At 43.5% G+C, this 19,403-nt stretch overlaps 1 protein-coding gene across 3 annotated transcripts in view; it reads right to left on the bottom strand.

Moving 5' to 3' along the window:
• Positions 1-19,403, bottom strand: part of xpot (exportin, tRNA (nuclear export receptor for tRNAs)) — a 59,431-nt gene that overhangs the window by 23,132 nt on the left and 16,896 nt on the right. For all 3 annotated transcript variants that reach the window (XM_038780147.1, XM_038780149.1, XM_038780148.1), the window contains exons 10-17: positions 18,122-18,160; positions 17,961-18,023; positions 13,836-13,960; positions 8,322-8,466; positions 7,009-7,128; positions 5,220-5,314; positions 4,733-4,802; positions 3,769-4,007 (exon numbers count right to left, since the gene is read on the bottom strand). In XM_038780147.1, the coding sequence (XP_038636075.1) occupies positions 3,769-4,007; positions 4,733-4,802; positions 5,220-5,314; positions 7,009-7,128; positions 8,322-8,466; positions 13,836-13,960; positions 17,961-18,023; positions 18,122-18,160 (896 nt within the window). The remainder of the gene's footprint in view (positions 1-3,768; positions 4,008-4,732; positions 4,803-5,219; positions 5,315-7,008; positions 7,129-8,321; positions 8,467-13,835; positions 13,961-17,960; positions 18,024-18,121; positions 18,161-19,403) is intronic.

Below are 19,403 nucleotides of genomic sequence, written 5' to 3'. Positions count from 1 at the left end.
AAACGAGCTGGCAACCAGGCAAACAATCGGGGTTTTCACCTCCAGTTTACAACCAGCGATGGATGTGCCCACCCAAATCACCTGAATCTCATGAATGTATCAGAAAAGATAGATTTGAAAAGTTACTTGGATTTGTAGGACAAGGAACACAACCAGTTAAAATGTAAATTTGACGGGCAGCACGGAGCTGCCTCACGGCGCCGAGGACCCGGTTTCGATCCCGGCTCTGGGTCACTGTCCGTGTGGAGTTTGCACATTGTCCCCACGTCTGCGTGGGTTTCACCCCCACAACCCAAAAAGATGTGCAGAGTAGGTGGATTGACCACGCTAAATTACTCCATAATTGGGAAAAAAGAATTGCGTACTCCAAATATATTTTTTAAAAATGCTAATTTTACAGATCAGCACCTTCTCTTCCCATAGAGAGAGATCAGTGCATGGAATAAAGAGGTTGAGGGAGAAACCCTAGAACTGTTTAGGAAATAACTGAACACTTAACTACTTGAAGATCTTCCACTGAAGATGAATGAGTCAACTGGCCTTCCTCAACCTTGGAAACGGTAGTAATTTTACTTTATTTTCCCTGTAAGTATTTACAAACTATATGTCCCTCCCGCTTAGAACATAAGAAATAGGTACGGGGTGAGCCATTCAGCCCTTCAAGCCTCTGCCATCTCTTATAAGATCATGGCTGATCTAACCCTCATTGAGTCCACTTTCCGGTCTTATCTCTGTAACCCCCAAATCCACCACTGATTGATCTTTAATCTTTTTACTAGTGTCACAAGTAGGCTTACATTAACACTGCAACGAAGTTACTGTGAAAATCCTCTAGGCGCCTGTTGGGTACACAGAGGGAGAATTCGGAATGTCGAATTCACTTAACATGTGTGTCTTTCAGGACTTGTGGGAGGAAACCCATACAGACACGGGGTAAACGTGCAGCCTCCACACAGACAGTGACCCAAGTCAGGATTCGATCCCGGGTCCCTGGCGCTGTCAAGCTACCGTGCTTAAAAACCTATCGATCTTGGCCTCAAAAATACTCAAGGGTTCAGCCTCCCCAACTTCCTGGGGGTAAAGAATTTCAAATATTCACCACTCAGAAGAAATTCTTCCCCAAATCAGTCTTAAATGAGCACCCCCTTATTCTGCAACCCTGCCCTGTTGTCCAACACTCTCACACCAATGGAAACATCTTCCCAACATTTGCGCTGTCGAACACCCTAAGAATCTCCCAAGTCCTAATCATATCACTTCTTGTTCTTCCATCAAGTGATAAACGGCTATCATCCTACAGCCTCATTTACATCATTAAAATAAATGAGGGTCAGCACCCAGAGCGGAAAACACACAAGGCATCCAAAATGAAAATAAACCAAAGTGTAGAAAATCCATGACGCAGGTTGCTGCAATCACTCCCCCAAGATAACCACCTTTTCCGTCTTGAAGCCTCTGGGTTAGGTGGTCATTTTGTAGCTTTGCAGGGAGCATTCTAATGAACTTTATTACTTAACGTTAGGCAGGCAACACAGTGGGTGTCTTCTGGTCAGTGAGAAGATCAGAGGGAGCACTAGCAATGGAGAACTGGAAATCTCAAAAGGAGACAGTGTGAGAATAATGGGGTGTGAGTGGAAGCCGACCTCGGCGAGTTAAAGGGCAAGATAATCACATTTTTAGAATTGAGTCTCACGATATGGGCGTCACTATTCATACTGGGATGTTTCTTGTCCTTAGTTGCTCTCGAGAAGGTGGCAGTGGGCCTTAGAACCACTGCAGTTGTGAAAGTACTTCCACAATGTTATCATTTTAGGAGTTCCCAGTGCTGTTAATGAGGCGGTGGTGTAGTGACATTATCATTAGATTAGTAGTCCAGAGACGCAGGGTGGTGCTCAAGGGGACCTGGGTTTGAATCCCACCATGGCAGATGGTGAAACTTGAATTCAATAAAACATCTGGGAAGAATGTCTAATGATGCCATCAGCTTACTAAATAATGATGTAAATTTAACCTGCTGTTTTAAGAACATAAGAACTAGGAGCAGGAGTAGGCCATCTGGCCCTTCGAGCCTGCTCCGCCATTCAATGAGATCATGGCTGATCTTTTGTGGACTCAGCTCCACTTTCTGGCCTGAACACCATAACCCATAATCCCTTTATTCTTCAAAAAACTATCTATCTTTACCTTAAAAACATTTAATGAAGGAGCCTCAACTGCTTCACTGGGCAAGGAATTCCATAGATTCACAACCCTTTGGGTGAAGAAGTTCCTCCTAAACTCAGTCCTAAATCTACTTCCCCTTATTTTGAGGCTATTTCCCCTAGTTCTGCTTTCACCCGCCAGTGGAAACAACCTGCCCGCATCTATCCTATCTATTCCCTTCATAATTTTAAATGTTTCTATAAGATCCCCCCTCATCCTTCTAAATTCCAACGAGTACAGTCCCAGTCTACTCAACCTCTCCTCATAATCCAACCCCTTCAGCTCTGGGATTTACCTAGTGAATCTCCTCTGCACACCCTCCAGTGCCAGTACGTCCTTTCTCAAGTAAGGAGACTAAAACTGAACACAATACTCCAGGTGTGGCCGCACTAACACCGTATACAATTGCAACATAACCTCCCTAGTCTTAAACTCCAGCCCTCTAGCAATAAAGGACAAAATTCCATTTACCTGTTGCACCTGTAAACCAACTTTCTGTGACTCATGCACTAGCACACCAGGTCTCTCTGCACAGTGGCATGCTTTAATATTTTATTGTTTAAATAATAATCCCGTTTGCTGTTATTCCTACCAAAATGAATAATCTCACATTTGTCAACATTGTATTCCATCTGCCAGACCCTAGCCCATTCACTTAACCTATCCAAATCTTTTACTTATTTAAACTGTATAAGTGCTTAAATGGCAGAATGTAACGTGTTATTTTTGTATGGCATGTTATAAATGCAGAAATGTATGAATGCAGTATACATGAAATCTTACTGTTTGTATGATTATATGTTATACTCGAGGTGAAGCCCAAGACAAATTTCGGCTTTTGTATGGACAATAAAGTTCTATTCTATGTTATGACCATTTAAACCATTGTCGGTTGCTATAAAAACCCAACTGGATCACTAATTTCCTTTGGAGGTGGAAATCTGCCATCCCACCTGGTCTGGCCTACGTGTGACTAGTTCATTCTTACATAGCCTTGGAAATGGCCTTGCTTAGCCACTTATGTTCAAGGGCAATTAGTGATGGACAACAGATGCTGGCTCAGCCAATGGTGCCAAATCCCATGAATGAATAATACAAATGTCTAACTGAAAAAGCCAAAACCATTACAATGGGGATCTACAAAATGGAGGCCAAATGTGGACTTAAAATGAACTGAGTGATCCAAAGAGTCTACATACCACGCCACTTTAGGGCAGCATGGGAGCACAGTGGTTAGCACTATGGTCCCACAGCGTCAGGGTCCCAGGTTCGATTCCCGTTTTGGGTCATTGTCTGTGCGGAGTTTGCACATTCTCCCAGTGTCTGTGTGGGTTTCCTCCGGGTGCTCCAGTTTCCTCCCACAAGTCCCGAAAGATGCGCTGTTAGGTAATTTAGACATTCTGAATTCTCCCTCAGTGTACCCGAACCTGCGCCGGAATCTGGCGACTTAGGGGCTTTTCACAGTAACTTCATTGCAGTGTTAATGTAAGCCTACTTGTGACAAAGATTATTATTATTTCTTAGAATATGCATAAGATCTTAAGGGAAGAAAAAGAGAAGACTAACCTTGCAAAACCCACCGCGTGGTTTAAGCAGTCTGCCAGTGCAGCCTGCCTCTCCCCATCCTGCTCTATTAGGAGTTTCGCCAAAAACACTTTGAATTTTTCCATTAGCGGAGTAAGCAAATCCCTCATCAAAGCCTGTTTCCTTTCTGCAGGGTAGTCACTATTCACAATTAATACCCCTGCTGTTTCATAAATAAACAGTTGATCATCACTGCTCAACAGGGTCTGGAAACCGTTCTCCTGCAATATATCAAATGCAAACCATTACAACTCGCAGAATTTTCAGGTTGTTGCTTAGATAAAATGCACTGAAGAAAAGATTTCCACTTGCTTTGGGGCCCTGCTGTTTTTTGTTATGTATGCAAAGACCGGTAAAGTAATAGCAACTAAGGGGCAGCATTGTGGTTAGCACTGCTGCCTCACAGCGCTGAGGAACCGGGTCACTGTCCGTGTGGAGTTTGCATATTCTCCCCCTGTCTGCGTGGGTTTCACCCCCACAAAAAGATGTGCAGGGTAGGTGAATTGGCCCGCTAAATTGCCCCTTAATTGGAGAAAAAAAAGAATTGGGGTACTCTGAATTTATATTAAAAAAAGGTAACAGCAACTTGTAGCTACATAATGCCTTAAAAATAGTGAAACATCTCAAGGCATTGCATGGAAGTAATATCAAACAAAATTTGACACCAAACCATAGAAAATGAGATACTAAGTCAGGCAATGGAGAGAATGGTTTGGAGGAAGCTCCTGCTTCATTGCGTCAAAGAGCATCTTTGTTTGAAAGGCCAAATTATTCTTTTAAACATTTACATAGAGCAGTGTTCATGATAGTACTTCCCTGGTCCTCAACTTGGGGCAAAAAGCTTTTTTATTCCTCCCCCTTTCTAATAAAGGTTGCAGTTGATTTACATGATTGGAGTTCTCGGAAGAGATTTAATCTCTTTCAGATGAGCAGACCGGAAACTCACTGAAGGAGAAAGCACCAGGAGGTCTTGTATTCGGTTCAGGATGTCCTCTATGTAAGGATTCATATGTTTACTGTAAGAAAATAAAGTCAGTTTAGAAACAGTACGTTGAACATTTACAGCAATTCACGGAGAAGTGACAATTGTGTTGATGCTGTGAGCAATAACGTCACTGGCTCCTTTTTCCTTCATTAGGGAGGGGAGGCAAGGACTTGCTCTTAGGAATCAGCAATATCAGTGGTGCCTACCCACCCCCCCAAGAACATGCACAGCCAGTGATAGACAACTAGCAGCCACATACCTGCAGTGGGAACAATTAGGAACTCAGAATGTGGGCTTGTCCATCTGATGAATTCAACTTGTAAAAACATTGATGTTCCAAGAGGAAAACATTTTTGCTACTTTGATGTTACCACGGGCTAATGATCAAATAAAACTAGTGGAAAATTGGAAAGAGACTCAAAACAGGACGGCTAGTGGATTTACTTACCTTAAAGATTTAATGAATCTGGAGAACAGGTACGCTGTCCTACTTCGAACTTTTGGACTACTATTTCGCAGTCCCCTGTGGTCTAAAAATGCCATCTGCACGAAAAATAATAAAGAAAACAGAGGGTAAATACCAAGTCTAAACTAAACCATTCGCTGAAGGCTGTCTAGTTCAGGAAAAGTGCCAAAAGAGGTTGTTTTGGGCATTTTGGACACATTTTGTTTTTGACATGTTAAACGCTCAGGTTTATTTATCCTTTCATGGAACATGGGCGAGTGTCACTGACAAGGCCAGCACATCCCTAACTGCCCTTGAACTTAGACAATTTCAGAGGGTGGTTAAGAGTCAACTACATCGGCGCAGGTCTGGAGTCACATGTGGACCAGACCAGGTAAGGCTGGCAGATTTCCTTCCCTAAAAGGACCAGATGTTTTTAAAAAAAACAATTGATGATAGTTTCATAGTTACGATTGCAGAGACTAGTTTTAATTCCAGATTTTAATAATTTAATTTAATTTCACCAGTTTCCCTGGTGGGATTTGGACACATTTCACCAGAGCTTTAGCATGGGTGTCTAGCTAAATAGCTCAGTGACATTACCTCTACGCCACCTTCTCCCCCTAAAGAATTACGGACAAGTAGAAAACCAAAGCACTGAAATTACAGACAGTGCTTGGGACCGGACTCTGAACTTTGAACAGTTTTCTTTTACGTGCCTGCAAGTAATAAAATCTCAAATCCTTTTTTCTTTCCAAAACATATTTCATGAATGAAAGAGGTGCTCGTTTTGCTCTTTGAGCAGTTCAGTCTGGCACAATATTCAGTGAGAACATTGTCCCTTCGCAGTATTGGGAACACCTTGAAGTTAACTCTTTGTGTTAACTGCAGGAGTGTCAACTGGAGGAGTGCTGTGCTTGCAAAGCTGACCCATAACCTCAGGCTACACCTGCCTGTTCAGGTGGATGCGAGATGATTCCATGCAGGGAGCTCTCCTCCAAACACCCAAAAAAGTTTTAACCCAACCGACCAGGGCACTTTCTCTAGGAAAGTAAACAGTGAGGGGAGATCAAAGTGATGCCTCCAAAACGATGAAGGGTTTGATAAAGGAAACTTGTAGAAGATGGTTTCACTGGCAAGGATGTCTATCACCTTCAACATTCACTCCTGTAAATACAGTGCCCTGGAGACGAGACTCAAAGTTTATGGTCAAATCAGTTTGTCAATATGCTCACCCATATTACTGAGATCCGGAACAGTTGGTTCTGTTATGTGTACAAATATAAAGGAAATTCACTCAACAAATTTATCCCAGGCATGGAGGGATTGTCTGATGAGGAGAGATTGAGTAGGGTGGCACTCTACTCATTGAAGTTTAGGATTCTCAGGGGATTTGACAGGGTAGATGCGGAGAGGTTGTTTCTCCTTGTGGATGAGTCTAGGACCAGGGGGAACAATCTCAGAATGAGGGGTCACCCATTTAAGACAGGCGAGGAGGAATTTCTTCTCAAAGAGTGTAGTGAATCAGCTGAATTCTTTACCACAGAGGGCTGTACAGGCTAGGCTGTTAAGTATGTTCAAGGCTGAGATACATTGATTTTTAATTAGTGAGGGAATCAGGATAAAGCGGGAAAGTGGTGTTGTGGATTATCACATCAGACTAGTCATGATCTCATTGAATGGTGGAGCAGACTCAGTGGGCTGAATGGCCTACTTATGTTCCTCCATCTTATGGTCAAATATTCTGTTTACAGTAATCATGGCTAGAGATTGGTGTCCAAAAACAACTCACCAGAACAGTAGGAATGTGCTGCGGTTCTACAGTAAAAAACTTCTCATAGCGTACTACTATTTCAAAAAACTCCAATGCAACCGATGTATGCTGGTACTGACTCACTCCAGATGTCACCAACTATAGGGACAGAAAAAGCATGTCATATTTCAGAGATTAACAGCATTCGTTCATTCATTCATTCATTTTGGTCCATTCCTAGAGCATCCAGGCCAAAAATCAACCTCTTACATTGGCTATCCTTTTTTAAAATTTAGAGTATCCAATTCTCTCTCCCCCCCCCCCCCCCCCCCCCCCCCCCCCCAAAGTAAGGGTCAATTTAGTGCGGCCAATCCACCTACCCTGCACATCTTTGGGTTGTGGGGGTTGAGACCCATGCATACGTGAGGAGAATGTGCAAACTCCACACAGTGACCCGGAGCCAGAATCAAACCCGATCCTTAGTGCAATGAGGCATGCAATGCTAACCATAACGCCACCGGGCCACCCTATATCTGACATCTTATTTTTTTCCACTCGTGTAAAATAGAAAGAGTAACACTCCCATGATTATTATGTTTTTTGGCCAAGAATGGAGATCACATGGTTTCCCCTTGCCCTAAACACGCTATACCCCAGCAATGAAGCATTAATCAAGTGGGCCTACCACCTAACTGCCAATAAACCTCATAGGAACTTTAAAAACGGAATTTGGCATGTACTTAAAGAGGACAAATTTGCATGGTAATGGGGAAAATGGCTGTTGTGCTGGACCAAGTACATTGGTGTGGCATTTATTTAGGTTTATGGCCACGTGTTTCCTACTCTGAAGTAGAACGTACATTTGTACAATGCCTTTCATGCCCTCAGCACATTCAAAAGAACTTTACAACCAAAGAGGTACTTGTGAAATGTAGTCACAAATTGGACAGTTCGTTCAAAGAGCCTGCACAAGCACAATGGAGCAAATGGTGTCCTGTGCTGCAAGATTCTACCACTTTGTGTGAGCGGCAAGTACACCCAATGCTCATGGTAAAAAGAGCCGCCGTTTGCCAATGTGTGAGCACTTGAGGTGCAGGATAGAGCTAACTAACCGATTAACACCCGAATGAATGAATCATTTCAAAGCATTAACACCAATACAAATGCACATGTTCAAAAGTGTTTCACGCATGCCTAGAAATAATTTGATTTTTAAATGCCAACCTTGCAAAAAAAAAAAAAAAACTGAAAAATTCTGAGTGCACTTTTTAAAAGCAAGTTCCCAGTCCACCCAAATGTCCATCTTAATTAGGTTACAATAAGGCAAACTACAGCTTTGCTAAATACTCAACTGTGTGCATCATCTCCTGCAAAACACTGGCTTTTGTGCTATCTCCTGAGAAGTGCGCACCATGGGACGCTGGGATTGCCTCTCCCAGCATGAATAGAAGCCTCAGGGCCACCTCCATTTCCATGAACCTTGTATTCTGCCAGTTCCTAAGGAGGACAAGAAAGCCGTAAGCATTCCAGCAGGATTCAAAAAGGAAAGCACAAGTCACATTGTAGATCATAACTGTTTTTTTATCCATTCATGGCAATCACATAGAAGACAGAGGGTGGTGGTGGATGGAAAATTTTCAGACTGGAGATCAGTTATCAACGGTGTACTATGGGAAGGATGTGGAAGCATTGGAAAGGGTGCAAAGGAGATTTACCAGGATGCTGCCTGGTTTGCAGGATAGGTCTGATGAGGAAAGGTTGAGGGAGCTAGGGCTTTTCTCTTTGGAGCGGAGGAGGATGAGAGGCGACTTAATAGAAGTTTATAAGATGATGCGGGGGATAGATAAAGTGGACGTTCAGAGACTATTTCCTCGGGTGGATGTAGCTGTTACAAGGGGGCATAACTATAAGATTCAGGGTGGGAGATATAGGAGGGATGTCCGAGGTAGGTTCTTTACTCAGAGAGTGGTTAGGGTGTGGAATGGACTGCCTGCTGTGATAGTGGAGTCGGACACTTTAGGAACTTTCAAGCGGTTATTGGATAGGCACATGGAGCACACCAGAATGACGGAGTGGGATAGCTTGATCTTGGTTTCGGACAATGGTACACAACATCGAGAGCCGAAGGGCCTCTTCTGTGCTGTACTGTTCTATGGGTGTGGCCGGTAAGGACAGCAAGTGCTGTCCCCAGTGCATTAGCCTGGCCCTTTGCATCATTACCACTACACCACCGCCCGTCTCCCCATCTAAGTGGCAACCACCCTCATGAAATAACTGTACACATCTAAATCAAATGGAGTATAAATAGACACGGTCAGGCAATGGGGCAGGAAACACTACGCCCGTTCTCACCGAGAAAACAAAGCTCGAACCTTTCCATAGACAGTGTGCATGTACTAACACTTATTCCCGATTTGGACCTGCAATTTATTTTAGGAGGAAGAACAGTATGCTAAGAGGTATAACCAGGTACACGTGCAACAACGATCATTAGCTGCCAAAAACTTTTGAAAATAAATGATAGGTAGCAACAGTGGCAATCCGATTTCCCATTGCTTGGTGCATGCTTCAGCAAGTGAAGTTGCAAAGTAAAATTAGCTTAAGTGCAAACATTCGCAAAAGGTAGGTGACAGGAAGTGACTGAAAGAAAGTTCCATCGGCGGAGATGGTGAACAAAGCTCATTTGTTGGTGCTCCATTCAGGTTCTGAAGATGGAAATGGAGCTGTGGTTGGGGTCTTAGTAAAGATGGCAGCAAGCTAATTCAGCACCCCCCAGCCAGCGAAGCTGACAGACACTGACAGTCAGTCATGGCTCTTCAACTTTGTAGAGGGTGCTACTTGTGGCTACTCCCACCAGGGACCTGTTATGGTATGTCACACCCGTTTATCTTGCATCAGTCTCACATGTCCACTGTAGCCTTTCCATTAATCCACCAGTATTTGTTAACTTATCAGCAACAGTCTCATGTGGAAATTCCCTGCATGGATTTGGATTTTACATACAGAGTCCAGAAGCAAAATACACTAATCAGCCTAATGAGGCTTCAATATTCTACTTCTGGGATTCGATCCCTGGGAAGACACTGGTTTTGTAGAGTAATCAAGCTCTTGCCAAGAGTTGTGGGTCCAACCATCTCCATGACTTGGTTTCTCTGGTGGAGGGCAAGTCGAGGAGTTGAAAGGTTTGCTGATATCCGTTGCCCAGTTTGTTTATCCATCCTGCATTATGGTATTCCAAGAAAATGATTAGAATACCAGAACACCAGGTAGGGATTGGAGAAGAGGGAAGGGCTGTAAATGTCATATACATGGACTTCAGTAAGGCATTTGATAAAGTTTCCCATGGCAGGTTGATGGAAAAAGTGAAGTCGTATGGGGTTCAGGGTGTACTAGCTACCCTTCTTAAACAAAGTTGTTCCTTTCTTTAAGAAGGGTAGTAGGGATAATCCAGGGAATTATAGACCTGTGAGCTTGACGTCAGTGGTATGCAAACTGTTGGAGAAGATACTGAGGGATAGGATCTATTCACATTTGGAAGAAAATAGACTTATCAGTGATAGGTAGCATGGTTTTGTGCAGGGAAGGTCATGTCTTACAAACCTAATAGAATTCTTTGAGGAAGTGACAAAGTTAATTGATGAGGGAAGGGCTGTAGATGTCATATACATGAACTTCAGTAAGGCATTTAATAAAGTTTCTCATGGCAGGTTGATGGAAAAAGTGAAGTCGTATGGGGTTCAGGGTGTACTAGCGAGATGGATAAAGAACTGGCTGGGCAACAGAAGACAGAGAGTAGTGGTGGAAGGGAGTGTCTCAAAATGGAGAAAGGTGACTAGTGGTGTTCCACAGGGATCCGTGCTCGGACCACTGTTGTTTGTGATATACATAAATGATCTGGACGAAGGTACAAGTAGTCTGAATGAGCAAGTTTGCAGATGATACTAAGATTGGTGGAGTTGCAGATAGTGAGGAGGACTGTCAGAAAATACAGCAAAATATAGATAGATTGGAGAGTTGGGCAGAGAAATGGCAGATGGAGTTCAATCTAGGCTAATGCGAGGTGATGCATTTTGGAAGATCTAACTCAAGAGCGGACTATATGGTCAATGGAAGAGTCCTGGGGAAAATTGATGTACAGAGAGATCTGGGAGTTCAGGTCCATTGTACCCTGAAGGTGGCAATGCAGGTCGATAGAGTGGTCAAGAAGGCATACAGCATGCTTGCCTTCGTCGGACGGGGTATTGAGTACAAGAGTCGGCAGGTCATGGTTAGGCCACATTTGGAATACAGCGTGCATTTCTGGTCGCCACATTACCAGAAGGATGTGGATGCTTTAGAGAGGGTGCAGAGGAGGTTCACCAGGATGTTGCCTGGTATGGAGGGTGCTAGCTATGAAGAAAGGTTGAGTAGATTAGGATTGTTTTCGTTGGAAAGACGGAGGTTGAGGGGGGACCTGATTGAGGTCTACAAAATTATGAGGGGTATGGACAGGGTGGACAGCAACAAGCTTTTTCCAAGAGTGGGGGTGTCAATTACAAGGGGTCACGATTTCAAGGTGAGAGGGGGAAAGTTTAAGGTAGATGTGCGTGGGAAGTTTTTTTTACGCAGTGAGTGTTGGGTGCCTGGAACGCTTTGCCAGCAGAGGTGGTAGAGGCGGGTATGGTAGCATCATTTCAGATGCATCTAGACAGATATATGAACAGGCGGGGAACAGAGGAAAGTAGATCCTTGGAAAATAGGCGATAGGTTTAGATAAAGGATCTGGATCGGCGCAGGCTGGGAGGGCCGAAAGGCCTATTCCTGTGCTGTAATTTCCTTTGTTCTTTGTTATAAAGTCCAGCTGATTTCCTTAAGATAGACCCACACACACCCCAAAACACAATAAAGACTTGCATTTATATAGTGCCTTTCACAATCTTAAAAGTCCCAAATGCTTCACAGTCAATGGGAGTATTATTAAAGTGCATTCACTGTTGCAGTGCAGCAAACAGTGGCCAGGTTGTGTACAGCAAGCTCCCACAAATAGCAAAGACATATCAAATTCACAAGTGATTGAAATCTGGATTAGTGCCGTCTCAGTGGTACCTACTTTCAAACAGCCATGGCCGGAGAAAGAGAATGATTACAAACAGTATTTATTGTGGCTACCTACCCAAATTTTGTCTGTCTTGCTCCTGTCCATAGTTACGATGCTACCTTTCTACCACATGCACTGTTGAAGAGTGAAAAGTACAAAATATGATAGGCCCTTGGTTTCTTTTTCCATTCAAAACCAGCATAAACACTGCTCCTACACTCCAGAAAAACTTTTACTGAGAAACATAGGAGGGTTTGTGAACTGCTAACAATTGGTGATGACATAAAGTTAGGCAGCTTTATAGACAGTCACGATGATAACATAAAATTGCACGGTGATATTGACAGACTAGGTGAATGGGCAAAAGTTGTGGCAGATAGCACGGTGGCGCAGTGGGTTAGCCCTGCTGCCGCACGGCACCGAGGTCCCAGGTTCGATCCCGGCTCTGGGTCACTGTCCGTGTGGAGTTTGCACATTCTCCCCGTGTCTGCGTGGGTTTCGCCCCCACAACCCAAAAATATGCAGAGTAGGTGGATTGGCCACACTAAATTGCCCCTTAATTGGGAAAAAAAATAATTGGGTAATCTAAATTTATTTTAAAAACGTTACGCTGCAGTTATACAATAGCCTGGTTAGACGGTGTACTGTGAGCAGTTAGACGGTGTACTGTGAGCACCACACCTTAGGAAGGTATATCGACCTTGGAGGGAGTGCAACACAGGTTCACAAAAATGATACCTGGAGTACTGGGGTTAAGCTAAGAGGAGAGCTACAACAAATTAAGCCCACCTTCACTAGAATTTAGAAAGTTATACGGTGATCTGATCGAAGTCTTCAAGATATTAACAAGAAAAGACAGGGTAGATAACGATCAACTAGTAGTTGGAGATTCTAAAACTAGGGCGCATCGTCTAAAAATTAGGTCTTGACCATTCAGGAGAGATGTTAGGAAGCATTTCTTCATGCAAAGCGTGGTAGAGGTTTGGAACACTCTCCTGCAAACAGCAGTCAAAGCTGTTGTTAATTTTAAATGGAGTTAAGCCACAGATCAGCCATGATCACATTAAATGGCAGGATAGGGTCGAGGAGCTGAATGGCCTATCCCTGTTCCTATAATTCTAGTTACGACTTTAGTTGTAAATATTGTTCTCACCCAGCTTTTAGCTTTGGCTTCCTAAGGGAATAAAAAATGCACTGAAGCAGAAAATATCTGTGCTAAAAGATTAACTCTTCGTGCATGATCAGAGTTTAAAAACATTGGGATGGATTAATAAAACACAAAATTCCTAATTTAACTCTCTAAACTCTGGAATTCACAACTTAACCCTTTCTGCCTTTGTCCTCCTTTAACTCAGCTTTCTTCATCTGCCCCAATTTGACCTTATTTAACCCAGTGCCAAATTGTTTGAAAACATTCCGGTGTAGCATGTTGGGAAATGTTGATGTGTTAAAGGCACCATGTAAATGCAAGTTGTTGCTGATACTCCTGTATCCTTTGTCCCTCCCTCACCTTGCCATGCAACATGGGTTAACCGAGGATGATCGATCCTGTGATTTTAAATCTTCCTAATCAGAAGGATCTAGCTTCCTCTTGGAACAAAACCATAGTATTTGGCAAGTAAACTGGTCAGTATTTGGTCTTGTGTGGAAATTCCGAACATGGACACACATGCTGCAGCACCAATACACTGTGCTACCAAGTGCCCCTTAAAAAACACACTTCGGTTTATGTACTAGCTAAAAACTGGGTCCACTTCAAACTGGGACACCACTCATTAGTGACACTTACTCCAGTGTCGCGTTGAAGACCCTTCGGACAGCAGCTAAAAGTAATTCGGGTGAAACCTGTGCCAGTCGGTCCAACAGCAACTTCAAATGTTTTCTGTACTCCAGGAACATGGCTTCATCTTCACCCTAATGCAAAAATAATAAAGAGGTGATGGGGGAATAACAGGAAAGTGCTTTACAAACAGGCATAGACTTGATTCAGAACCGGTCCCAGTGAAATCACCCAGAGTAGGCTAGTGAGTCTAACATCAGAAATTGGGAGATTATTGGAAAATTGTTTGAGGAACAGAATTAATCTGCACTTGGAGAGGTAAGAATTAATCAAGGATTAGGGTCAGGCCGGGCTGGGGGCTCGCGATTTTTGGGGTAGCTTCGGAGCCGGGAGTGCAGGAGGTGAGAGAGGCCGGCATTCTGGCCTTTGCGTCTCTAGTAGCCCGGCGCAGGATTCTGTTACAGTGGAGGGACACGCGGCCCCCGAGTTCGGAGGCCTGGATCAACGACATGGTTGGGTTTATCAAGGTGGAGAAGGTTAAGTTTGCCCTGAGGGGGTTGGTACAGGGGTTCTTTCGGCGGTGGCAGCCCTTTCTTGATTTCCTGGCGAAGGGATAAAGGGTGGTCAGGGGTAAAGGGGAGGGGGGTTCAGGGCTGGTTAAGGGGGTTTGTTTTTGCGACGGTGGGCTTGTTATTTTCTTCTTTCTTGTATTGTTGTTTGTTATTATTTATTATTCTGTTGGGGGGGGGGGGGGGAAAGAGTTATTTTCTTGTTTCGGTGTAGAACCACACCTTATCTACTTTAACTGTGGGGAGAAAATTTGTTGTTGAAAAACTTGAATAAAAATTATTTTAAAAAAAGAATTAATCAAGGATAATCAGAATGGTTTTGTCAGGGGGCGATCACGTCAAACAAATGATAGAAATTTTCAAGGTGACGATGAGGTGTGTAAATGAGGGCAGTGCAGTTGGTGTAGTCTACATGGACTTCAATAAGACTTTTAACCAGATCCCGCATGGGAGACTGATTAAAATGATAAAGAGTCCATGGGATCCTGGGCAATTTGGCAAATTGGATCCAAAATTGTCTTAGTGGCAGGAGGCAGAGTGTAATGGTCGAAGGTTGCTTTTGTGACTGGAAGCCCCTGTCCAGTGGTGTACCTCAGTGGTGTACATTAATGATCTAGATGTGAATGTGGAGGATACGTTTGCAGATGACACAGAAATTGGTGGCATGGTAAACAGCGAGGAAGAAAGCCTTACAGGATGATAGAAAGTCTGATCAGGTGGGCAGAACAGTGGCAAATAGAATTCAACTCTGAAAAGTGTGACGTGATGCATTTTGGGAGGACTAACAAGACAAGAGAATGTGCATTCAACAGTAGGACGCTAGAAAGTAGGACCAGAGGGACTTTGGTGTGCATGTCTGTAGATCCCTGAAGGCAGTAAGACAGGTAGAGAAGGTGGTTAAGGCGGCATATGGGACACTTGCCTTCATTAGCTAAGGCATAGAATATAAGAGCAAAGAGGTTATGATGGAGCTGCATAAAATGATTAGGCCACAGCTAGAATATTGTGCGCTGTTCTGATCGCCACACAATAGGAAGGAGGTGACTGCACTAGAAAGGGTGCAGAGAAATTCACCAGGATCTTACCTGGGCTGGGGTGTTTCAGCTATAAAGAGAGGGGGGGGGTTGCTTCCTTAGAGCACAGAAGGCTGAGGGAGGATCTTGTCGAGGTATACAAAATTATGAGGAACAAAGATAGGAAGGAACATTTCCTCTTAGTAGAGGGGTCAATAACTTAAAGTAAGGAGCAGAAGACTTAAGGGAGGATTTTAGGAAAACCTTTTTCACTCAGATGGCGGTGAGAATCTGGAACACACTGCCTGAAAAGGTTGATAGAGGCAGGAACTATCACAACACTTAAGTACAAGGCTACGGACCAAATGCGGGAAAATGGGATTGGGTTTTATGGCTGGCACAGACAATAGGATGTCGGGCCTATTTCTGTGTTGTATAACTTTGAATCTATAAACACTATTTTTTGGTCAGATTAACTAGAAAAGATTTGCATCACATTGTTGTTTTGTTGTTTTCTAATAGTTAAAAAAAATGTATGAGTGACCATTCATTGGGATGCTAATTTGCTGAGATACACGCATGTGAAATGCATTCATATGTTCACATTTAGTTTTGATTTTCTTGACCCGAGAGTACTTTTTAAAATTATTTCACGGGACGTGAGCATTGCTGTCTAGGCCAGCATTTTTATTGGCCATCCCTGGTTGCCCTCGAGATAATGGTGGTGAGCTGCCTTCATGGTACACCCACAGTCCTGTTAGGGTGGAATTTTGACACATCAACAATGAAGGAACGGCAATATATTTCTAATCAGGATGGTGTGTGACTTGGAGGGAAACTTGCAGATGGTGGCATTTCCATGTATCTGCCGGGTTGGGGTTGTGGATTTGGAAGGTGACGTTGGAGGAGCTTTGGTTAGTTTCTGCAGTGCAACTTGTAGATGGTACACACTGCTGCCACTATGTGTCGGTGGTGGTGCGAGTATTGCAGGAGGTGGATGGGGTGCCAATCAAACAGGCTGCTTTGCCCTGGACATGCTGTGCCTCTCGAGTGTCCTTGGAGCCGCACTCATGCAAGCAAGGAGAGAGTTGAGAGGAGAGTCCACAATGTGGTGTGAACATTGGATACTTTTGCTGTGTTAAATATTAAATTACTTTAATTCAATAGCGTCACTTTTTAAAATAAATCAGTAAAAAGCATGACAGAAAGGCATAGTTCTTTTAAATAACTTGTAATAGCCTGTAAAATGGATTGAAAACAGGCAGGTACTCTCCACGCTCAAGATACCGACGCTCTGACTGGGGTACGGTTGTAGCATCAGTGTCCACACCACACACAGGCGGTCATTATTCAGGCACATACCGCTACAGGCTGTAAAATGTTACCATTATTCTGTTTGCACGTTAACAAAAGGCAATATATTACGGATGTTGAAAATGCTAGATCTAAAACGGAACACTAGACACACTCAGCTCAGACAGAAACTATGGTGAGAGATCTCCATTTCACAGATCTTGCCTGAGTTGCTGAGTGTTTCCAGTATTTTTTGACCGTAAACACACTATTTTAAAAAAGAAAATTTAGAGTACTCAATTCATTTTTTCCAATTCAGGGGCAATTTAGCATGTCTAATCCACCTACCCAGCACATCTTTGGGCTGTGGGGGCGAAACCACGCAAACACGGAAGAATGTGCAAACTCCGCACGGACAGTGACCCAGAGCTTGGATCAAACCTGGGACCTCAGTGGCGTGAGACAGCAGTGCTAACCATTGTGCCACCTTCACTTCACTTTGTTTTTGATCAGGAACCAAGCTAATCGTTTTCCCTTCCCTTGTCATCTGCCATCCTGGCTGTGACCAGCTAACACAGAACAGAGCCAGGATCAGACTCGATGTTGTCATTGGACTGGGGTGGGCACAGTAAGAAGTCTTACAACACCAGGTTAAAGTCCAACAGGTTTGTCTGGAGTCACTAGCTTTCGGAGCGCAGCTCCTTCATCAGGACTTTAACCTGGTGTTGTAAGACTTCTTACTATGATCAGACTTGGTCTTAAAAAGGCAGGCACTAGGACTTCGAGCCTATTTCACCATTCAATTAGATTGTGGTTAATCTACTACCTCAAATGCCATTTTCCCCCCCCAATAGTCCCAGAGCTCTTGATAACTTTCATATAACTAGAAATCTATTCATCTGTCTTGTCTGAGCCTTCACAGCTCTCTGAAGTAGAGAATTATAAAGATCTACCACCTTCCAGTTCCTCATCTCAATAATAAATGGCCGACCCTGCATTCTGAGACTGCGTCCCCTGGTTCTAGACTCCACCCCAGAGGACAAGATCCAGTTTTGCAGGAGTACATTACTGCACAGATCATATGACTTCCTCTTAGGACACTTTGCACAGTGGACTTGTTTGCAGCAAAACAAGTTTTGGCTCATAAAAAGACACAATTCCATTATACAAGAAAATATTTTACATTAGCCGACTGTGATGCAATTGATTTTATGCAAAGCAAAAATACCCCAACAATCTGAAGTGCACATTTTCCTTACCTCATTTTCAAAATTAAATTCCTCATCATAAGTTAATTTCTTTATAACCGCGTGCATTATCGCCTATATTGAAAAAAAGGGCAGAGAATGTAAACAGGAACTAGCACTCAAGATGAAACACAAAACATTTTATCCAATGTAAGCACAGGTATGTGGCTTACCTCAACATTGGCTTTTTGCTGTTCAGTCAGTACAGGAAGCTGGAGAGAAAATGAACAGATGTTTATGTATCCAGATTACATTGGCCACGCTACGCTACTTTCACAGAATCTACAATGCAGAAGGCCATTCGGCCCATCGAGTCTGCGCCGGCCCTTGGAAAGAGCACGATACCCAAGCCCACACCTCCACCCTACCCCACACTTCCATCCTATCCCTGTAACCCTACCTGACCTTTTTTGGACAAAAAGGGCAATTTAGCATAGCCAATCCCACCTACCTCTGCACATCTTTGGACCGTGGGAGGAAACCGGAGGAAACCCACGCAGACAGGGGGAGAACATGCAGACTCCGCACAGACAGTGACCCAAGCCGGGAATCGAACCTGGGACCCTGGCGCTGTGATGCCATTGTGCTAACCACTATGCTATCATGCTGCCCAATGTACTATGACTATGTTGAAAGAGGAAATGCTGTAAAATCTCAGCAGGCCTGGCAGCATCTGTAGGGAGAGAAAAGAGCTAACGTTTCGAGTCTGATGACTCTTTGTCAAAGCTTTGACAAAGAGTCATCGGACTCGAAACGTTAGCTCTTTTCTCTCCCTACAGGTGCTGCCAGACCGGCTGAGATTTTCCAGCATTTTCTCTTTCGTTTCAAATTCCAGCATCCGCAGTAATTTGTTTTTTTACACTGACTATGTACCTGTTTTGTTAAAGCAATCCAAGTTACTAAAAATAAAATGGTTCCACAGGAACAGGATAACACTAGAGAGGATTTTTAGCTCTAACTCTTTTTTGTTTGCTCATTTACATTTTCCTCTATCTTTTTTCCTACAGAGAATATACAGCACAGCAACAGGCCATTCTGCCCAACCAATCCACGCTGGTATACTCCACACAAATCCAATCCCATTCATTTCGTATCTTTCTATTCCCTTTTCTCTCATGTACTCATCTCGTCTCCTTTTCACGTCAACCCCCTCTTGTGGAAGCGAGTTCCACCTTCTCACTGCACCAGAATCCGTGTTACGTAGTAACCATCATGTTTTTAAGGACCCTAGTTTTGGATTCTTTTGCAACTTGTTCGATATACAATCCCAAATTAAAAGCGAACCAAATATTTACTCCATTTAAATACAGCCGTGAAGATGTTAATTTCCCATCCTGTTGAAAATTAGGGCAACCGTTGCTGCCAAACTTCATCCATCCAGTAAAGTTATATCCACTCCAGGAAAAGAAATTAAAGAACATCGTGCCACACAAGCATTTTCACTTATGCCATTGT

Source organism: Scyliorhinus canicula, chromosome 20 (genome assembly GCF_902713615.1).
Source record: "Scyliorhinus canicula chromosome 20, sScyCan1.1, whole genome shotgun sequence".
Classification (NCBI taxonomy): Eukaryota; Metazoa; Chordata; class Chondrichthyes; order Carcharhiniformes; family Scyliorhinidae; genus Scyliorhinus; species Scyliorhinus canicula.
The sequence above is the reverse complement of the archived record's forward strand: the minus strand, read 5'-3'. Positions and strand labels throughout refer to the sequence as shown.